Source organism: Uloborus diversus, chromosome 7 (assembly GCF_026930045.1).
Source record: "Uloborus diversus isolate 005 chromosome 7, Udiv.v.3.1, whole genome shotgun sequence".
In the NCBI taxonomy this organism is placed as follows: Eukaryota; Metazoa; Arthropoda; class Arachnida; order Araneae; family Uloboridae; genus Uloborus; species Uloborus diversus.
Window position 1 is genome coordinate 85022308 of NC_072737.1, and position 19041 is coordinate 85041348.

Genomic DNA, 19041 nt, shown 5'->3' on the forward strand with positions numbered 1-19041 from the left:
GTTTTCATGTATATATGAGTATAAGTGAGCATATACATGTATAGTAGAATGTATAGCTGTATGGATAAAAAATACTTGGACATACCCATACACGTATTTATTGGCGCATTTATGTGAATACGCCTATGTACGTGCCTACACGAGTATTTATGCGTATATATAAGCATTTACTCGTATTTTTAACCCCATTTACTGTAAAAACAATACATATTAAGTAAAACTAATATTTAATCTGTATCGGCCTTATACTTAAAGATTAAGTGACATTAGAAGAACAATATTCGTTAAGCCTAATATTATGACCACTTTACCCCATCTTACTTAAATTGTTCTAAAAAATTACCTAAAATAGATTCAGCTAACTACTAATGAATAAGAGTTCTTGAGACATGTAGGAAGCTTCCTGTACAGTCAATCTGTTCCTAATTCTAACAAACAAAATTTCCCAAGGAAGTTAAAATAGGTGTTTAGATTTTAAAACTTTTCATATTCACACAAAATATTTTTTTTTACCCAATAAAATGTTGCCAGTTGCAAAATTTTGTATTCAAAATGTAGTTTCTAACTGCCCTACTCTAAAATAAAATTTTCACATTCATTCGAACATTTATTTCCAAGCTATAGCCATTTATTTGACGTATGACCACTTTACCCCATTGACCACTTTCCCCCACCAGACCCTATAGTTCACTGACACAAATTTTCATTTTTGAAATGAGCATGCATCACATAAAATAAAATTCTGTTTCAGTTACACATACCAGAGTTGGTGAAAAAAAAAAAAAAAACTTTTTTTTTTTTTTTTGTTTAAACCAGGTTTATTTGGTTAAAATATGATTTGCAAGAGAGATAATTTTTTTTTAGGAAAATCACAATGATTTTATCAATCAATAATTAAGGAATGTTTAATATTCATATTTGTACCTAACTTCTTTGTAAGTAAAACCTGTAAAGTTGACCACCCTTGTAAGTTGACCACCTGTCTAAGTTGACTGCTATTTTCAGGCACGGAATAGATCTTTTCTTATAATTCAACCTCTATAAGTTGACCACCTGCTTAAGTTGACCACTAAAGTAGTGCACCGCAAGTGGTCAACTTACACAGGTTTCACTGTAATTAATTAAATAGTTAAGAGTAAAATCTTGTATTTTCATGCAATCATACATAAAGATTTCTACAGGAGAATATTGTTTGAAAATCTTTAACTGTTATAAAAAATACAAACTACGTAAATGGGCCTTGGGATACATAATCAAAGAAATAATTTACTGTGATAGTTCAGACATTACTAATTACAAATAACAAAGAATAAATTCTTGTAAATGAATTTCCTCATAATACTTGCTATCTACAATAAATAAGAAAATAAAAGGAAAATTAAAATCATGCATTCTTAAACATGGAAAGTATTTTGCAGAATCTACGAATAAATCACAAGTCTGATGTACATTACAGAACTTAAAACATTAAAAGATCAATGCATATTTTGTTTAAAGATTTTTTAAAAAGTTACAAATCATCTAATTTATTTATCTAATGTATCAGTGACAAGAATTATAGAAGCAGGACAAGTAGGTTTTAAGAAAATCATTATGTTTTCCATTGTAGACAATATTTCTCCTGGTTTAATGCATTTAGGAACACAATGTTTTTATCAAAGAAAATGAAAATAATTAAAAGCCTGAGTATAAAAATATTCTTTTAACATATTTTAATAATAAAGACTGTCATAAGAATGAATGTTTATTGATTCTTCCACCATTCATACATGAGACTTCTTTTATTTTAATGGGATAAAAAAAGTTCTTTGAAAGGTAAAAATTTGATATTAATTTTTTTATAAGAGCACCGAGTTACACACATATTTTCAGTTTTCATAATTTTATATACAGTGAAACCTGTGTAAATTGACAACTTGTGGTGCACTACTTTAGTGGTCAACTTATAGAGGTTGATTTATATGATATAGGTCTAATTCTGTACTTCAAAAAAGCGGTCAACTTAAACAGGCGGTCAACTTTACAGGTTTTACTGCATTTTCTTTTCTTCCTCTGACTGCATCATCTATTGAGAATGCAAAAAGTGTGCAGGTATAAACACAATTTTAAGCCTACTCTAAGTGTTCTTGGATTTCTTTAACTATTTTTATCTCTCGTCATTTAAATATTCTAGCATTAAAATTTAGATACACTAGGCAACGCTTGAATGGCACATAACCTATCTCAATGAGTTTTAAGAAATCAAGCAAGTTAAGTAGTAAATAAAGTTTTGGCTGAAATGTGCTTTTTGGACTATTTTGAAATGCGAAAGATTGAAAAATAATGATAATTAAATAAATAAAAAAAGAGCTACTTGGCTTTTTTCTCCATGTAATTTTAGAAAAACTTATCTTTTTAGAAAACCTATTTTTACCTATATTAGAAAATCTGTCTTGTTTTTTTATGTACCTAATAAAAAAGCTGCATTGATTTAAAAAAAAAAAAAAACAAAGAAAGAGAAAAACTATTTAGCAAACTTGCATGACCAGGGAAGTACCGACCAAAACTTGCTTTTGGAGCAATCTTGGGAGCAGGAAAATGGTGAGTTTAGAGCAGTAAAAATGTGAATTTGGAGCAGCCTGGAGCAGTAAAATTGCAAATTTAGAGCAGCTTGCAGCAACAAAAATTTAAATTTTGCATGAATTTAGAGCAACTATATATTTTACACACAGAAACACGTGTGTTGTTATGACGTGTGTTGCATTTCTAAGACTTGAATTTCAAAAAATTCCCGGGGGAGCACCCCCAAACCCCCACCTTTGTATGTCATCACTGGAAAACAGAGAAAGAAACCCATACCTTATTTTGTCAAATAGGGGGAGCCCGAAATCTTCACTTGCTACGCCTCTGGGAATAGCTAGGGGTTGAGGGGGGGGGGCTACGATTTCGATAGAGTTTACACATGTGAGGTGGGGTGTAATCTCTTTAGTTTGGCCTAGGGCGTAAATAAATGTTAATCTGGCCCTGTTTGTGTTTAGCATGAAAAAAAAAATTATTCGCAAACTTCTTCCCACCTTTTTTTCTTCCTAGTAGACACTGTAGACTGGGATCCAAGTACTCTGAACAGGTCACTTGAGAACCATTGGGAATTGATTGATACATAAAATCCAATCTTAGGCCAACAGCCACACATTACTAGTTTTCTGTTTTGCATTTTTGTACGCATATATAAAGACAGAATGTGTGTGAGCATAGGCACAATAACTTTTTTCATAGATGAGTGCAGCATAAACTCAAAAAAAAAAAAAAAACCATACTGAGTTTTGAGAATAAGAGCAGACAAATACAATATATGGAAATTCTGATAGTCAATTTTCCATTTTTCTTCATTACTTAATACAGTAGACACTCGTTTTGCGCAGGTTCATTTTACACGGTTTTGATTATACGCGGTTTAAGATATGACACCTTTATTTAATTTTACGCGGATGTGGCAATGCAAACAGATAAATTTTTCCCCTATTTTAAAATCTAAACTCCTAAAGATTTCAGATTACACGTAATAAACTGCATTTTGAAGTGCTAATAATTGAGGTTGGGCCAGTAGCAGATTTTAGGGGGGCAGCCCCCCCCCCCAAAGGATGAATAACTATTTCATTTATTATTTTTAATTCACTTCTCTTTTGCATTTTTTAAATATTTTTGTATGTAACTAACACAAAACATACACAGTATATTTTGAATAAAAGCATTTGTGTTTACCAAAGAAGAACAGGGTGGCGACAGGAACTGTGAAAAAAAGTTCCCTGACTTTTCCCTGATTTAAGTTCACCAAATTTCCCTGATTTACGTTACCAATAATAATGGTTTTCTTTCTTTGCTCTACTTGAAATCCATTGTATGTTTGTATAAAATGCAGTATTTTAAATGTTTTAAGTTGTGTAAAGTTGTTGTATTTTTAAAAGATGCTACTTTTTTAATAAAATGGTTAAAAAAAAACATATCAAGTCAATTTTTTTGGGGGAAAAAAGCCTATAAAGCAGCATATTAAATTTTTCTACATGGAAAGATAATAGAAAATTTAAAAAAAAAATACTTGACTTCCAGAAACCACTTAGCATAAGAATTTTAAGAAACTATTAAAATTACTCTTAAAAACATATGTGTATTTATGATAAAACTAAAAAGCAATTGAAATTATTTTGAACTAAGTTTTCAAACAGTATAATAATTGTTGCAAGAATAACAAGTAATAGTGAAATAATAAAAGTAATGTAGTTATTCTTATATAACTAAATGACATATTTATGCAAAACAGATGAAACCATTTGACATCCATTCATAGGGAGCTTTTCTCTAATCAAGAACATAGGTTTTAATGAATGAATACAGCATTTTAACAATAAAAAAAATAAAGATATTTACTTAAGTGCACAAGTTAACTCTATTTCAAATGATTTCAGTATGTAACGGAAAAAAAATCTTAGATTCCTTTTGTAACAAACAATTTTAAAATGCAAGAAAAAAAAGCAATTAGTTAATTTTAAAATATATAAAAGAAGAATACAACTTGGTTATAAAATTTAAGAATCACTTAAGTCTGAAGAAATGAAAACCTTTATAATCTGCGGTGACAACTAATAGTATAACGGCAAAAAACAAAGTTTTTTTATTGAAAGTTCAATTTTAGAAATTAAATTTAAAACGCGAAGAAGTAATAACTTTTAAGCTTTTATAGTATTAATTCAAAAATCAAATATTTCCTCTTGAAATTGTGATTACAGTACGCTAATTACTTCGAGACAATGGAATAAGGCAAAGGAGCTAAGGCATTAATGAAGGCTTCCTCTTTGCATGTATGGTTGTTTATTTTACGTAGCATTAAAAACGTAAACGGAAATTTCAAGCTAGATAAAATAAACAACCTAACAGACACAGAAGCAATCTTAGGAAGTTCATCCTGTGGTTAATAAGTAAGATTCAATACTTTGACGCTGAGGAAAAAAGATGCACAAATATGCGGCAGCGTATAATTGCACTTCATTAATTTTATTTATATTTTTTTGAACAGATAATTGGCGGAAAATGCGTAGGGAATTAGAGTACTTAATTTTGTAAAGCAAAAAAAAATTTTTTTTTCTTCATAAAATCAATTTTCCCTGATTTTTTGTTATTTTTTCAAAAATCCCTGATATTTCCCCGACTTTTCCCTGATTAATAAAGTTCCCTGACTTTTCCCTGATTTCCCTGATTTCCCTGATCTGTCGCCACCCTGAAGAAATACTGGAGTCAGAGGCCTAGAGTGGCAGAATAAATTTAACTTCGTTTTCGAATTAAAGGGAAATCGCAATTCGTTCACTAATTCTTCGTTGATGGAATCAATAATTAAAATTTTTTCAAAAAATGCGTAGGCGCACCTAAGAGTCATTTTGATCAGGATGAATTTGCGAAATAGATTTCTTTTTCAGCTTATCAAAAATGCAAAATGAAAGAATTCATATGGTAGTTTCTTGAAAAAACCATGATATTTAATGGAAACAGCATGTAGTATCAATAGGTTGACTGTATTTTGGCTTTAAAAACAAATCAGCAACTGCTTTGAAATTCACATAAATAGTTTCTGAATTCTTCAAAAAAACTTATTTGTTATAAAGTTATGGTTTTAATAATCAAATAATACAAATACAAAAGTGATGACCAGCAACAGGCTCTGGGCCCAGCTAGACTGGTCAGAGTCAATTCACAATCCCCAGTGAAGATCAATGGCCCTCTTAAAACTATCTACTCCCGTGCTCATTACCACCTCTTTCGGTAAGCTGTTCCAAGGTTCCACTACCCTGCTATAATAATAATTTTTCCTAATATCCATGTTAGCCTGAGATTTAAATAGCTTAAAACAATGGCCCCTTGTCCTGTTTTCAGTGCTAAACTTCAGCCCTGTAACATCTTTCATTTTAATAAATTTAAACAACTGAATCATGTCCCCTCGGTCCCTTCTTTGCTCAAGACTGTACATTTTTAGCCTTCTAAGCCTGGAATCATAGTCTAAATGAGAAAGTCTATTTATTAGCCTAGTAGCCCGGCTTTGAACCCTTTCCAATGCATTAATATCTTTCTTAAGATAAGGAGACCAAAACTGAACAGCATATTCCAAATGAGGTCTTACCAAACTTCTATATAAGGGTAGAAGAACTTTAGATTTGTTTGAAATAGATCTATTGATAAATCCAAGCATCTTATTGGCTTTGTTACTAGCTATGCTGCACTGTTGGCTGAACTTTAAATCCTGACTTATTAAGACGCCCAGATCAGTAACTTTTTCTGCCTGACTAATGACTGAACCTTGCAAATAATAACTTGAACAGATATTTCCGTGCTTTAAATGTAGCACTTGACATTTCCCAACATTAACAGCCATACCCCATTTATCAACCCACTCCGTAATATGATCTAGATCCTCTTGCAGCTGATTTGCTTGTTCTTCATTTTCTACAGTCCCCATAACTTTGACATCATCAGCAAAACAATTCATGTTCCCAGAAATATTTTTATAAATATCGTTCATAAAAACAATGAACAAAACAGGCTCTAACACTGATCCTTGAGGAACCCGGCTTAAAACCTCACTCCAATTGGAATAATTTCCCTTTACAACTACCCTTTGTTTCTTTCCGGTCAACCAGTTTTTTACTCAAACGAAAGCTTTCCCTCCTATTCCCATATCAGCTAATTTGCTAAGTAGAGCAACATGCGGTACCTTATCAAAAGCTTTTTGAAAATCAATGTAAACAACATCTACAGGCTTCTTATTGTCCAAAGCCATGGTAACTTTGTCATAGAAATGTAATAAATTAGTTGCACAAGATTTACCTTTCCTGAAACCGTACTGAAAACTAGTCAATAGATTATTAGTCTCTAAAAAATTTACTATCTTAATTTTTATCAATGTTTCAAAAATTTTGCAAACCACCGAAGATAGACGCACAGGTCTATAATTTCCCGCACTCCCTTTAGACCCTTTCTTGAAGAGTGGTGTAATGTTAGCCAGCTTCCAGTCCTCTGGCACTGTTCCCGAGTTATAAGACGCATTGAAAATATTTACAATTACATCTGCTAATTCCTCTGCACATTCAACTAAAATTTTTGGATAAATATTATCTGGTCCTGGAGCCTTAGTCTCTTTTAATTTTTTTTAAATGAAGTAAAACGTCATCCCTGCAAAATAAAGTCCTCAAGCTGTACTATAGCTTGTGTCTTGTTGATGTCAACTGTTGAGATACAGTAATTGCTAAAAACACTTGAAAAAAAGTTATTTAGAACATTAGCAATATCACTATCGTCCTGAATTAAAATTCCGTGCTCATCAACCAGTGCCCCAATATGACTATGTCGAACTTTCCCCGAATTAGCGTATGCAAAAAACCTCTTGGGATTCCTGTTTATGTTATCTGCCAGTCTTTGCTCCAACTCTCTTTTCTGAATCCATACCAAATACTTAAATTTACGCCTTGCCTTACAATATTGGAGCCTATCTGCACTGTGACCAGTTTCATTAAACCTATGAAAAGTGGCTTGCTTGTAATTTAGAGCGTCTTTAGTTTGCCTGGAGAACCACATCGGCCAAATTTTAGTGTTAACATCCTTTCTCCTAAAGGGAACATGGTCCCCAACCGTTTTCGCTAGATTTTCCTTAAACTCTGCACACTGAAGATTCACATCGCTATTGTCCAATCCAGAAGAAAAAAACTGCTTTCAAACTCTGCCTAAGTGTCACAAAATCAGTATTTCTGAAATTGGGCACAAACCTGAAATTCTCTACTATGTGCATATCAAATTTAATCCCAAACCTAATACTATTGTGGTCACTATCTCCAATGTGTTCCCCTACACATAACCCCTAAACAGAACCTTCCATGTCGCAGAAAACTAGATCCAAAATCACGTGCTGTCGAGTACCCTGAGTCACAATTTGATCTAAGAAGCAATCACCAATTACTTTCAAAATTTCCTCTTCTCTGCTATTACTATGCAAAAATTAATCCAATCAATTCCTGAAAAATTAAAATCTCCCATTATGATGATTGACCCCTTGCTTGAAATGTCACTAATAATACTAAACATCTGTTCATCGTGACCCTGGCTTAAGTTGGGTGGCCTATAAATGTTCCCTAAACGTAGTTTTTTGCCCTTATTACTCATCAACTCCAGCCAAATCATATCAAATATTTCATAGTTAAAATATAAAGTAATTTATAAAAACTCAAATGAGGTATGGGCTTATTTAATAACCTTGCCCTCATGTTATAAACATTATGACAGTGTTCCTAATTAAAAGCCCGCTCATTATACGGCATCTTGTGACATTATATTGGGTTTAGTATTTAATTGGCTTGAAACGAAAGATGTTTTCCGTCCACATTCAACGTGTATTAGTGCAGCCAGGGGTGCCCACAGGGGGGGATTATGGCGCAAGTTGCGCCATCAAAATTTTTGGGGGGGATTTTTTTTTCCGGAGAGTTTTTTGTTTTGAACATGAAATTTTTAAATTTTGGACAGAAAAAATATTTAAACTCATTCAACAAGAAATAGATGCATTAATAGTGCTTTTTTCACGTATTCTTGAGGGCAGTCTCCCCCCCCCCTCCCGCAGTGTTTCAGAAATGAGGCCGCCAATTTCATTTTAGCGATGCAACTAACGAAGAAAAAGGGAAACTTCGTTGTTTTAAAAAATTAAAATAGTAACTTTAAATGAACAATTGAAATAATAGTGCCAAAACGTTTTTTTTTTGTGAAATTTGAATAGAAAATGTAATCTTAAAATACAATTTAGGAACATCCATGATTCTCTTTCATTAAGAATATCTAAGTAAGGGCCGCGGAAAGGTACGCTTCAAACATTTTTATCAACGAAAAAAGAAGTATTCAGTATAATACACTTTTCACTAGCCCGCAGAGTGGGTATGTCTGCCTAGTCGAAAACAATGGGCTCGGCTCAAATTAAAGTATTGTGCATAGAGTAAAATTAGCATAAAGGAAGAGAGGACCGGCAACAAAACTAACATGGTGCACGCCTTGTCTCTCGGCGGCTCTGGTTATACAAAACCATGTTTCATGGTTTTTCAGTTAAAAAAAAAAATACATAAATAAATAGGACAGCTTCATTGGGATATCCCATATGATAGAGGTAGCCGAAACATTCTTTTTTTTTTTTGATGAAAAATGTTGTCCTGAAAATCTTTACTAAGTGGAGAAAAATGTATGGGTCGCCGAAATAAGTTTGAAATAGAGAGAGAAAAAAAAAACAGTCAAATGCAAAGAGAGATTCAAAGTATTGTAATGAATATACTCACAACAAAAGTTCTAATTGTTTGAATGTAAAAAGCGTAAATAAATCAAATCTTGATGCAGGTGGCATATTTAAAATAAAATGAAGTGGAATAGAGACCTGAGGTATCTCAGAAAATTACCACATCCGTTCAAAATGTTAAAAGTCCTTTTTCTAAGGCCGCAAACGCTTGTATTGCAAGAAAACAAAAATATTAGGCAGGAAATTGAAAACTTTATTATGAAAAATCCAAGCAAATAATCGTGTTTGGCAAAGGAAAATTGGAAGAAAATATTAACACAATATGTTTACTAATAATTAAAATTTGCAATGAAGATAGGAGAGACGTAGCCAAACTGAAAAGAAGAGTGGGGAACTCCAAACCCTTCTTTTTCCGTCCCCTAAGCTGGCCTGTGAGTGACTTTTTAAAACTTAGGTTTTGAAAAACTCCCGGGAAAGCTTTCTCAAACCCCAACCCTTACCCTAACGTCATTAAACATTGCCTACACCTGAGAGCTTAGAACTGCAATTTCAAAAAACCGTGAGAGTGCTCCCCACGTAACCTCCGAGAAACGCCCTCAAAATTAATCATTCATCATCATTCGAGGCCGAATAATTTTCGTCTTTTCTACTTTATTTAAAAAAAAAAAAACTCGCTGAGGTTTTTCGAAACTGTCGTTCTCCAAATATTACCGAATATCTTTAAAAATTTCATTGTAAAAGACTTCCATTCATAAAATGTTTCAGGGGAGATCTTCAAAACTTTCTACCCCTCTAACATTATTTAAAATCGTCTACGATTGCGTTGACTGAATTTCAATTTTAAAAATATGCCAGTGGAGGACTTCCAATCTCCCCACCCATTAACATTACCAAAAATCTTCTAAAACTGCGGTTTCAACAGATCGAAATTTTTTCGAGAGAATGCTTCCCCCCCTCCTCTTTCCTCTCTCTCTCTCCAACATCATCGAAAAATGTCTTAAATCTAGCTTTTAGTGCTTCAATTACGAAACGTTTCTGGTCTCGAGCTCCTTCAAAACTCCCCCCTCCCCCTTTTCATCAAAAGTTCGATTAAATTATGTTTTCGGAGCTTTAATTTCAAGAAACTGGCGGTGCACTAAATTTTCAACAAAAAAAATCTACAATCGCGCTTTTAAGGTTTCAAAACTTCAAAAAAGTTCGGAGGTGGGGGCGCATCTCTTTTCCTTAATATCACCATAGATGGTCTAAAACTGCATTTTTCGAACTACAATTTTCAAATTTTTCCCGGGGGAGAACCCCCGGACCCCTCCCCCCTTATACATGTCACAATAAGAAATAATTCACAATTGGGAATGCATGCTTGGAGTTAGCATTTTGAAAAATTATAGAACGATGACCCCGAGTCTCTTCCTTCCTTAACATCACCACAGATCGTATAAAACTATGTTTTTCAAATAACAATCTTGAAACTTTTCGGGGGAGATGCCCCAGATCCCCTTTTTTGAACATAATTAAATATAACGTACGATTGTGTTTTAAACTTAAATTTGGGAAAAATATCGGAAGATGCTTTCCTGGACCTCATCTCCCCTTCCTCCCAAACTTAAAATATAGTCTAAACTGTGTTTTTATGTCTTCAATTTCGAAATAATGCAGGAAAGTAGCCCTCCGACACCCCCTAATTCTGACTGTATATTATCCTTACGATTAAACTTATATTACTAGTACTAAGGTCTAGTAATATGACTATCCCTGCCTGTTAAACCAGAAGCCAAATCTTCTCTCTCTCTCTGCACATTAAAACATGGATGCGCTTGAAACAATTAAGGGCCCACCAAAGCGTACCCCCCTCCTCAGAAGTTTTTTCACCTAGCGATGGCCCTGGTACTCTTTCCAAACTTTAATGACCGTGTCTCTTTTTCAATGAAGGGAACACATCACAGACGACATGGAGTTGGTGCCCGTTTCAAAGCTGGAACAGACGATTTGACTTTTCAATTTTTTATGCATTTTCTGGAAGTGGCACAATTCTGCATGAATACGTGTGACAGTGATGAGAGTCATCTAAAATTGTGTTTCTAGTACTGCAATTTTGAAAAATTTATAGGAGAGAGGCCCTGATTCCCCCCTCTTTCTTTCACACGATCAAAGACAAGCCTAGAATTGCGTTTTTGCAGTATAAATTTCAAAAAACAGCCGGGTTAAAGGCACCGAAATTCACCTTCCACTAACAATATAAAGATCTATCAAAACTGCGTTTTTAAAGCTAAAAGTTTGAAAATTTAAGTGGAACGCCCCCCGCCCCTCTCGTCAACATTATTAAAAAATCGTCTTACATTTGGTTTTCAGATCTTCAATTTCGAGAAAATTTCAGGAGAGCTGCCGAACTACTCTTTTTCTTAACATCACAAAGATCGACTGCAGTTGCGATTTTAGAGCTTCAATTTCAGAAAACTGCTTTTTCCCCCCATCCAAATATAGCGTTTTTAAGGCTTTAATTTTGAAAATTTTCCTGGTGCGAGCCCTAGGATCTCTTCTTTCTCTAACATTACCACAGATAGTCTAAGACTGCGTTTTTAGAACTACAATTTTGAAAACAAAGGAGAGCCCTCCTTAACACAACGTTAGAGTATCTACAATTGCGCTTTTAAAGTTTCAATATTGAAAAATTACCGGGAAGGGGCCCTCAAACCTTTTATCCCCCTAACATCAGAGATCCTCTAAAACTGGTTTTTAAACTACAATTTCGAAAATTTTCCAGGGGAGAAACCCCCGAACCCGCTATCTAAGTGACGATAAATTTCCTTTTCAGGATTCATATTGCATACATCTAGTAATGACTCCATTCTAAGCCAGAAAGTTGAATCCACTCTCCCTGTAATTATTCATACGCTCGAAAAAAAAAAGGTGTAGCAAAATTCAGGGGTACTCAAAACTTGTTTACTCAAGTTCCACGCTGTAAAATTTGGGAAGACAAGGCGGATCAACAATCCAACAATATTTCAGTTCAAATGGTATTTGTTAGCGCTCCCCCTCCTCTCCCGTAAATTTGATTGGAAATTTCACACTATAAAAACTATTACGTTTAACCCAATTCGAAAGCGGGAAAATTTTTGGGGGGGAATTTGCGCCATTGAGCTTGGGGGGGATGGGCACCCCTGAGTGCAGCATAATATTCATGTACTTAGAAGTTGTTAAGAAATAACTATTAATGTTTAGTTGTCTTAGGTTGGCAACACAGTTAAAATATTATATCTTCAGAACGTACTAAATTAGTTCAAGTAAAATGTTTGGTCTTATGTGTTTGTAATGTGCTTGTGTCTTTTATAATAAAATATATTTGGCCATTCCCACTGAGTAATCTCTGCATATAAGTAAAAACTCTACAGGTCATGGACCCAGAGTACCGCAGAGTGGCCGATTAAAATGTAAAAGTAAAAAAAGTGAAATAAGAAGAAATAAATTTGAAGGTAAAAATTGCAGTTCGGAAAGAATTGGCTAATATGGCTGAAGATATGAGTTCTGTCGAAAAACTGAAAGACCAAAGTAACTTTGCAGTGTGGAAATTCCAGGTAAACATAATTTTTAAATCACATTCATTATTTAATATTGTAAACGGATCTGAAAGAAAAGATGGTTTAAATGATAATGCACTTACTTTATGGAAGAAAAAAGATGCTCAAGCACAGAAAATAATTGTGACAACTATAGACAAGAAAGTTATGATGCATATTTTAAATTGCGAAAATAGTTGTGACATGTACAAAAAACTTTGCGGAATTTATGAACGCGATTCTGAACAACAAAAATGTAGCTTACTTCAACAATTTTTTAATTACAATTTTGATTCTGTACATGATATTGCTATGCACATAAGTAAATTAGAAAATATAGCATACTGTCTAAAAGCGCAGGATAAGAAAATTGATGACGAGATGGTAATATCTAAAATTCTTTCAAGCTTACCAGAAAAATATAAACATTTTCGAAGTGCATGGGAATCGACCGCTAAAGAAGATAAAACATTAGCTAACTTGACAGCTCGGTTGTTAAATGAAGAAAATAGTAAGCAAAATTCTGAAATTAAAGAACAAAATGTGGCATTTAAAGTACAAGAAAAGAAATGCTTTCGATGTAATTCTAAAGATCACCTTGCTAGATACTGTCCTAAAAGTAGAACTCAAGAAAAATACGTCAAAGAAAATAAATATTACAGAAATAATAGTCCTTTGCATTTTACTAAAGATAATACAAATCAGAAAAAACAACCTCGTTGCGGCATTTGTAAAAAAGCTAATCACGTAGAAAAAGACTGCTATTTTCGAAATAATTCAAAGAAACATGTCTCATTTCTTGCTCCAAATGAAAAATCTTATCAGAAGTGGATAATTGATTCGGGATCCTCTAGCCATATGGTAAGTGATGAAACAATGCTAGAAGATGTTGTAAATATCTCAACTGAAATAGGTCTTGCCAAAAACTCAGAAGTTATGGAAGCGAAAAGCATCGGAACCTTTAAAACTGATAACTGCATTTTAAAGCAAGTACTCTATGTTCCTGAACTGAGCAAAAATTTGCTGTCAGTTAATGCAATTACCAAAAATGATGGTGAAGTAAAATTTGTAGAAGATAGAGTAGAAATTTCAAAAGATGGAAAAATTGTGTTGAAAGGTTACAAAAATGAAATAGGACTTTACGAAGTAGGGTTGAATCAAGAAAATGAAGCACTATTGACAGAAGATAAGAATAATGCAGATGTATGGCATTGCAAACTTGGACATATGTGTGTTAAGAACATGAAGTGTCTATTGAAAAATTCAACAGGAATTAAGCTAACAGAAAAAGAATTAAATGATGTATCAAAAAATTGTGAAGTATGTCTGAAAGCTAAGCAAGTAAGATTTCCATTTAAAACTGAAAGACGAAGAGCAACTAGACCATTGCAAATAATACATACTGACATAAATGGCCCCATTAAAGTAGAAACATGGGATAAAAATAGATATTTTCTAACGTGCATAGATGATTTCACCCATTTTGATATGGTATTTTTGATGAAAAACAAATCTGAAACTCTTAATATTTTGAAGGAGTATGTTGAAGAAGCTGAAGCAAAATGGTCACTTCGAGTAGCAAAAATTCGTTGCGACAATGGTGGAGAATACAGATCAAATGAAATGAAAATATGGTGCAAGTCAAAGGGTATTGAGCTTGATTACACCGTTCCCCATTCTCCTCAATTAAATGCTAAAGCTGAACGCCTCCATCGAACTTTGCTTGACAAAACTCGTGCATTGCTTTTTGACTCAGGTCTGAAAAAAGAAATGTGGGGTGAAGCATTGAGAACAGCAGCTTATATTATAAATCGTAGTCCTACTGAAGCTACTGATGTTACACCAGCTGAAATGTGGTATCAAAACGAACCTAATTTGTCCTGATTGCAAATTTTTGGAAGCGTAGCTTATGCCAAAAAACTCGGATACCTAAAAAAGTTAGATTCCAGAAGCTTATGCTGATCAAGTACTTCAAAAATATAACATGCAAGATTCAAAGCCAGTTAATACACCATTACTGAAAACTTCGGTTGATGAAACAGAAAAATAAGGAGAAGTTGTTTTTCCTTTTCGAGAAGCAATAGGTAGTCTTTTATATTTGTCATGCAGAACAAGACCTGATTTATCTTTTGCAGTGAACTCTAACAGTCGACATCTTGAAAATCCATCAAAAGAAGATGTCATAAATTTAAAAAGAACTCTCAGATATTTAAGAGGAAGTTCAAGCTTAGGAATATCTTACTCCAAAGAAAGTAGTGACAAAGAACTTATTGGTTATTGTGACGCAGATTATGCAGGAGATCGTGAAACACGTAGAAGTACTACGGGATATGTGATTTATTATTGTGGTGGACCTATTAGTTGGTGCTCAAGAAGACAGTCAATTGTTGCTACCTCCAGCACTGAGGCAGAATACATAGCAGCAGCTGAGTGTTGTCGAGAACTTATGTACCTCAAAACTCTAATTGAAGAAATAACTAGTGAAAGTATATCTGTAACTTTAAACGTCGATAATCAAAGTGCTATTACTTTAATTAAAAATGGGATATTTAACAGACGTAGCAAACATATAGATGTTAGATTTCATTACATAAAAGAAAAAGTAGATGAGGGTTTAATTAAAGTAAATTATTGTCCAACTGACCTACAATTTGCAGATATTTTTACTAAAGCATTGGGGTTTTTTGCAAATTTCTGAAATTTAAATCTAAATTGGTTGTATGACCTTACTTCTAAAAAGTGACTGGCTAGTTTTATTTATTTTTCTTCTGAAGAGTAAAATTATATTTGAATTCGATATTGTTTAACTTGTTTTTCTTAAAGTTTTTATTTTAAGCATGCCTAAAGCATTAATAATTAAGAGGGTGTGTTAAGAAATAATTATTAATGTTTAGTTGTCTTAGGTTGGCAACACAGTTAAAATATTATATCTTCAGAACGTACTAAATTAGTTCAAGTAAAATGTTTGGTCTTATGTGTTTGTAATGTGCTTGTGTCTTTTATAATAAAATATATTTGGCCATTCCTACTGAGTAATCTCTGCATATAAGTAAAAACTCTACAGAAGTTGACCTAAAGGAATCCTTAAAAAAAAATTTTAATGCATTTTTTTTTTTAAATAAAGTTTTGAAAACTATATTATGAAATATCAAATGTGTGGGGGGGAGGGGGGCTATTCAATTTTCCAGGAACTCTCCAAAAGATTTTTCTGTATCCGCCCCTGGGTTGGGAGACTGGAGACATTTTATGCAATCGGTTCCAGAGCTCTTTCCAGAAGTAAAGTTATTAAACTCACACAGTTCAGAAACTCACTGGAAGAAGAGCTTTCAGTAATGACAAAGGAGGACAAAAGCAACGATGATACTGACATCGATAACATTGAAACAAAAACGTTAACATTGAAAATTTTGAACCATTCCTTGACAATAAAAATAATCTTTCTGATTTGTTAGTGAAGGAAGAATCTATCACGAAAGGAAGATTCTATCATGGAAATGATCTTGGATGCATTAATGCTCTGCTTTGAAGTACAGAGAAAAATTCGGGACTATCGAAAGACTATCATAGCCAGCTCCTTTTCATAATTAATTAATTAATTTATTTGTTTTCTTTATGCATGTTGGCATGTTGTACATATAAATTGATATAAATACACATTAAACTTATTATGCAATTAGTCATCACTAGAATAAAGTTTTTTTTATCTACGGAACCTAACCCCTATTTTAATACTAATATTAAGTCTCTATTTACGCGGCATTTCGGAGGAACGTAACCCCCACGTAAAACGAATGTCTAGTGTATTATTTGAACTTTTAAATCAACTTGTGTTATTCATGGGAAAACATTTTTTTTTTTTTTTTCAGAATAATAAAGAAAAAATTCCCGTTTTATTTTACTTTTCTACAAATTGTTCAAACCCTGTAAAATAAATTTCCTTTAATACATCTATCACTTACAGAAAATTTATGCTATGTTGAAAATAGAGTAATTGAAGTAAGTAAACAAAGCTAGGGGTGCAAGTTAGCTTGATCCTCAAAATCCTGATGAATTTTACATACAGAATAGTGCTAGGATAGAAATGCTCAACTGCTCTTTGCACTATATGGCAATCCAAAGGCGCTAAATGCAGAAATGCCTATCCCTACTAAGAGCGTGGTGCACTGTCTTCGAATGTCTCAATAAAAAGAGAAAAAGAACCCTGAAAACAAAATCCCTAAAAATTTCAATGGTGCACTCTGGGCCATGCACCACCCTCATGGGCATCTGCTTTATAGCAAAAAGTAGAGTTGGAAGAAATAAGGATAGAAAAGTTGTGCATGGTCATACAGGGTTGATTTGTTTGTTCCCGGTGGCCAGGAGCATTGGCAGCTTGTAAAGGGGACAACTGCCTCGTCACTTCCAAAAGTAAAAGGTCCTTGTTCCCTCCCTTTTCAGGGTTGAAATTTAATGATCGATTGAAAAATTATTTTTTATAGGGTGGATTTTTTAATTTCATGAAAGTAAAAGCTAAACATTCCAAATAAACTTTACTCATATTATTTCATAAGAGTGGAACTTTGAAGTGGAAGGGGAAAGTCTACGCTGGCCATCTGCCCAGATTTTTGATGCCACATTCTACATTTTTATATGGATCAGTAATGTTAAAAGTCATTAAAAGTAATACAGCACAATTTCACAAAAAAAAAAAAGTCTCAGAGCTTTTCTTCTTCGCCCCTTTTCCCTATACTTCATTTGACACCCCATTTTTTTTTCTTACACCCAGCCACTTATGGCCAGGAGACTGCTTAGTGGTGAAACGTTGCAAAAAATTCAATTGTACTGTGTGAGTTCCTTTTCTAAATTTTGAATTTTTTTTAATTAATTTTTTAATCTAAAATTTCACATATTTCATCTAATTGAGGGGTGAAAAAATATTCCCACCCCCTAACATTGTATGTCTTTGGAAATGGGTTTTGTATTCTGAATAGTAAGTTTGATTTTTTTCGGGCCCTGCCCATAACAGCGAAAATATGTTTCTGCTATTTTTTGAAAATGTATATCAGTATAACATTAAAACAGTATAATTTTGATTTAATGATTCCCTCAATTTAATGATACATTTCATTGGTACGAGTTTGACTTTTGAATGTCTATGCTACTCGATTTAACAAAAAAAATTTCCTAGTCCCTTGAAAATTGAAGTTATACTGTAGTTGTTTGGTTTATTTATTACATTGTAGTACAAAAACTCTAAATTTTCTTGTCACTGCATTTGGTCCGTTATAAACCAATTTTTTGGGGCAGCTTCTAAAAATTTTCACTCCTCGTTAAAAAGTAGACAAATTAAAACATCTTATAATGTGTGATTACAACTGCATTGGAAGTTGGGAGAGATAACAATGTGATTCAAATTATTAGTTCAAATACTATTTTCCCTAATTGATAATAATGTGTCACTTTCAAGATGCAAAAATTATGCTTCAACTGAGAAAAGTTTTTAACTAATACAACTGTTACCCCACTTGAACGATCCATGGACAAACCTTTACTTAATTTTAGTTGTATTGCAAAGTACTTCTTCGGGAAATCAAAGATTTTGCAAGATATTTTTAAGCTTTTACAATTTTATGAGTTTCAGTAAAGACAAAATGTTTTCTACCTACATAGGAAGTTTCAATAAAAATAATGCAGCAAATAGAGAAAAATTGACATCGTCGAACAAAAAAAATACACCATGCATCACTACTCTCTATTGCAATATGAAATTCATTGTTCTACAACACTCATAAAATTTAAACTTAAATTTGACACATAGGACGTTAATTTAACTTTGTGGGGAGAAATCTCTTAGAATAATCTCAGAGACCGTATGAAAAACTGGGTTAAATCTACAAAAACTTATTAATTATTCTCAATGAAACCAATAAATAATTGAGATCGTTCCCTTAATTAATATTCTACCCAAGACTCAATTGAAATCAAGAAGCCTACCTGGTAGAGGCTGAGATGGTGTAGGTGCAGTAGTAGTGGCCATTTAATTTCAACAATGCTTTATTTAAAGCATTGAAACTGCCGTTATTAACAGCAAAAACTTCTTAATTGAAAGTGCATAAACGATCATGAAAGTATTAACAAACAATAACAATCTTCTATAAAATGTTCCAAGTCGTTCTAATTCACAACAGTGCCTGCACTCTCGTTGTTAAACTACACAAGGGT

The 19041-nt window shown here is 33.1% G+C and overlaps 1 protein-coding gene across 4 annotated transcripts in view; it reads right to left on the bottom strand.

Moving 5' to 3' along the window:
* Positions 1-18999, bottom strand: part of LOC129225604 (aryl hydrocarbon receptor nuclear translocator homolog) — a 187471-nt gene extending 168472 nt beyond the window's left edge. For all 4 annotated transcript variants that reach the window (XM_054860065.1, XM_054860062.1, XM_054860061.1 and 1 more), the window contains exon 1: positions 18814-18999. In XM_054860065.1, the coding sequence (XP_054716040.1) occupies positions 18814-18856 (43 nt within the window). In that variant the 5' untranslated portion in view covers positions 18857-18999. The remainder of the gene's footprint in view (positions 1-18813) is intronic.
* Between the last annotated feature and the right edge of the window lie 42 nt (positions 19000-19041).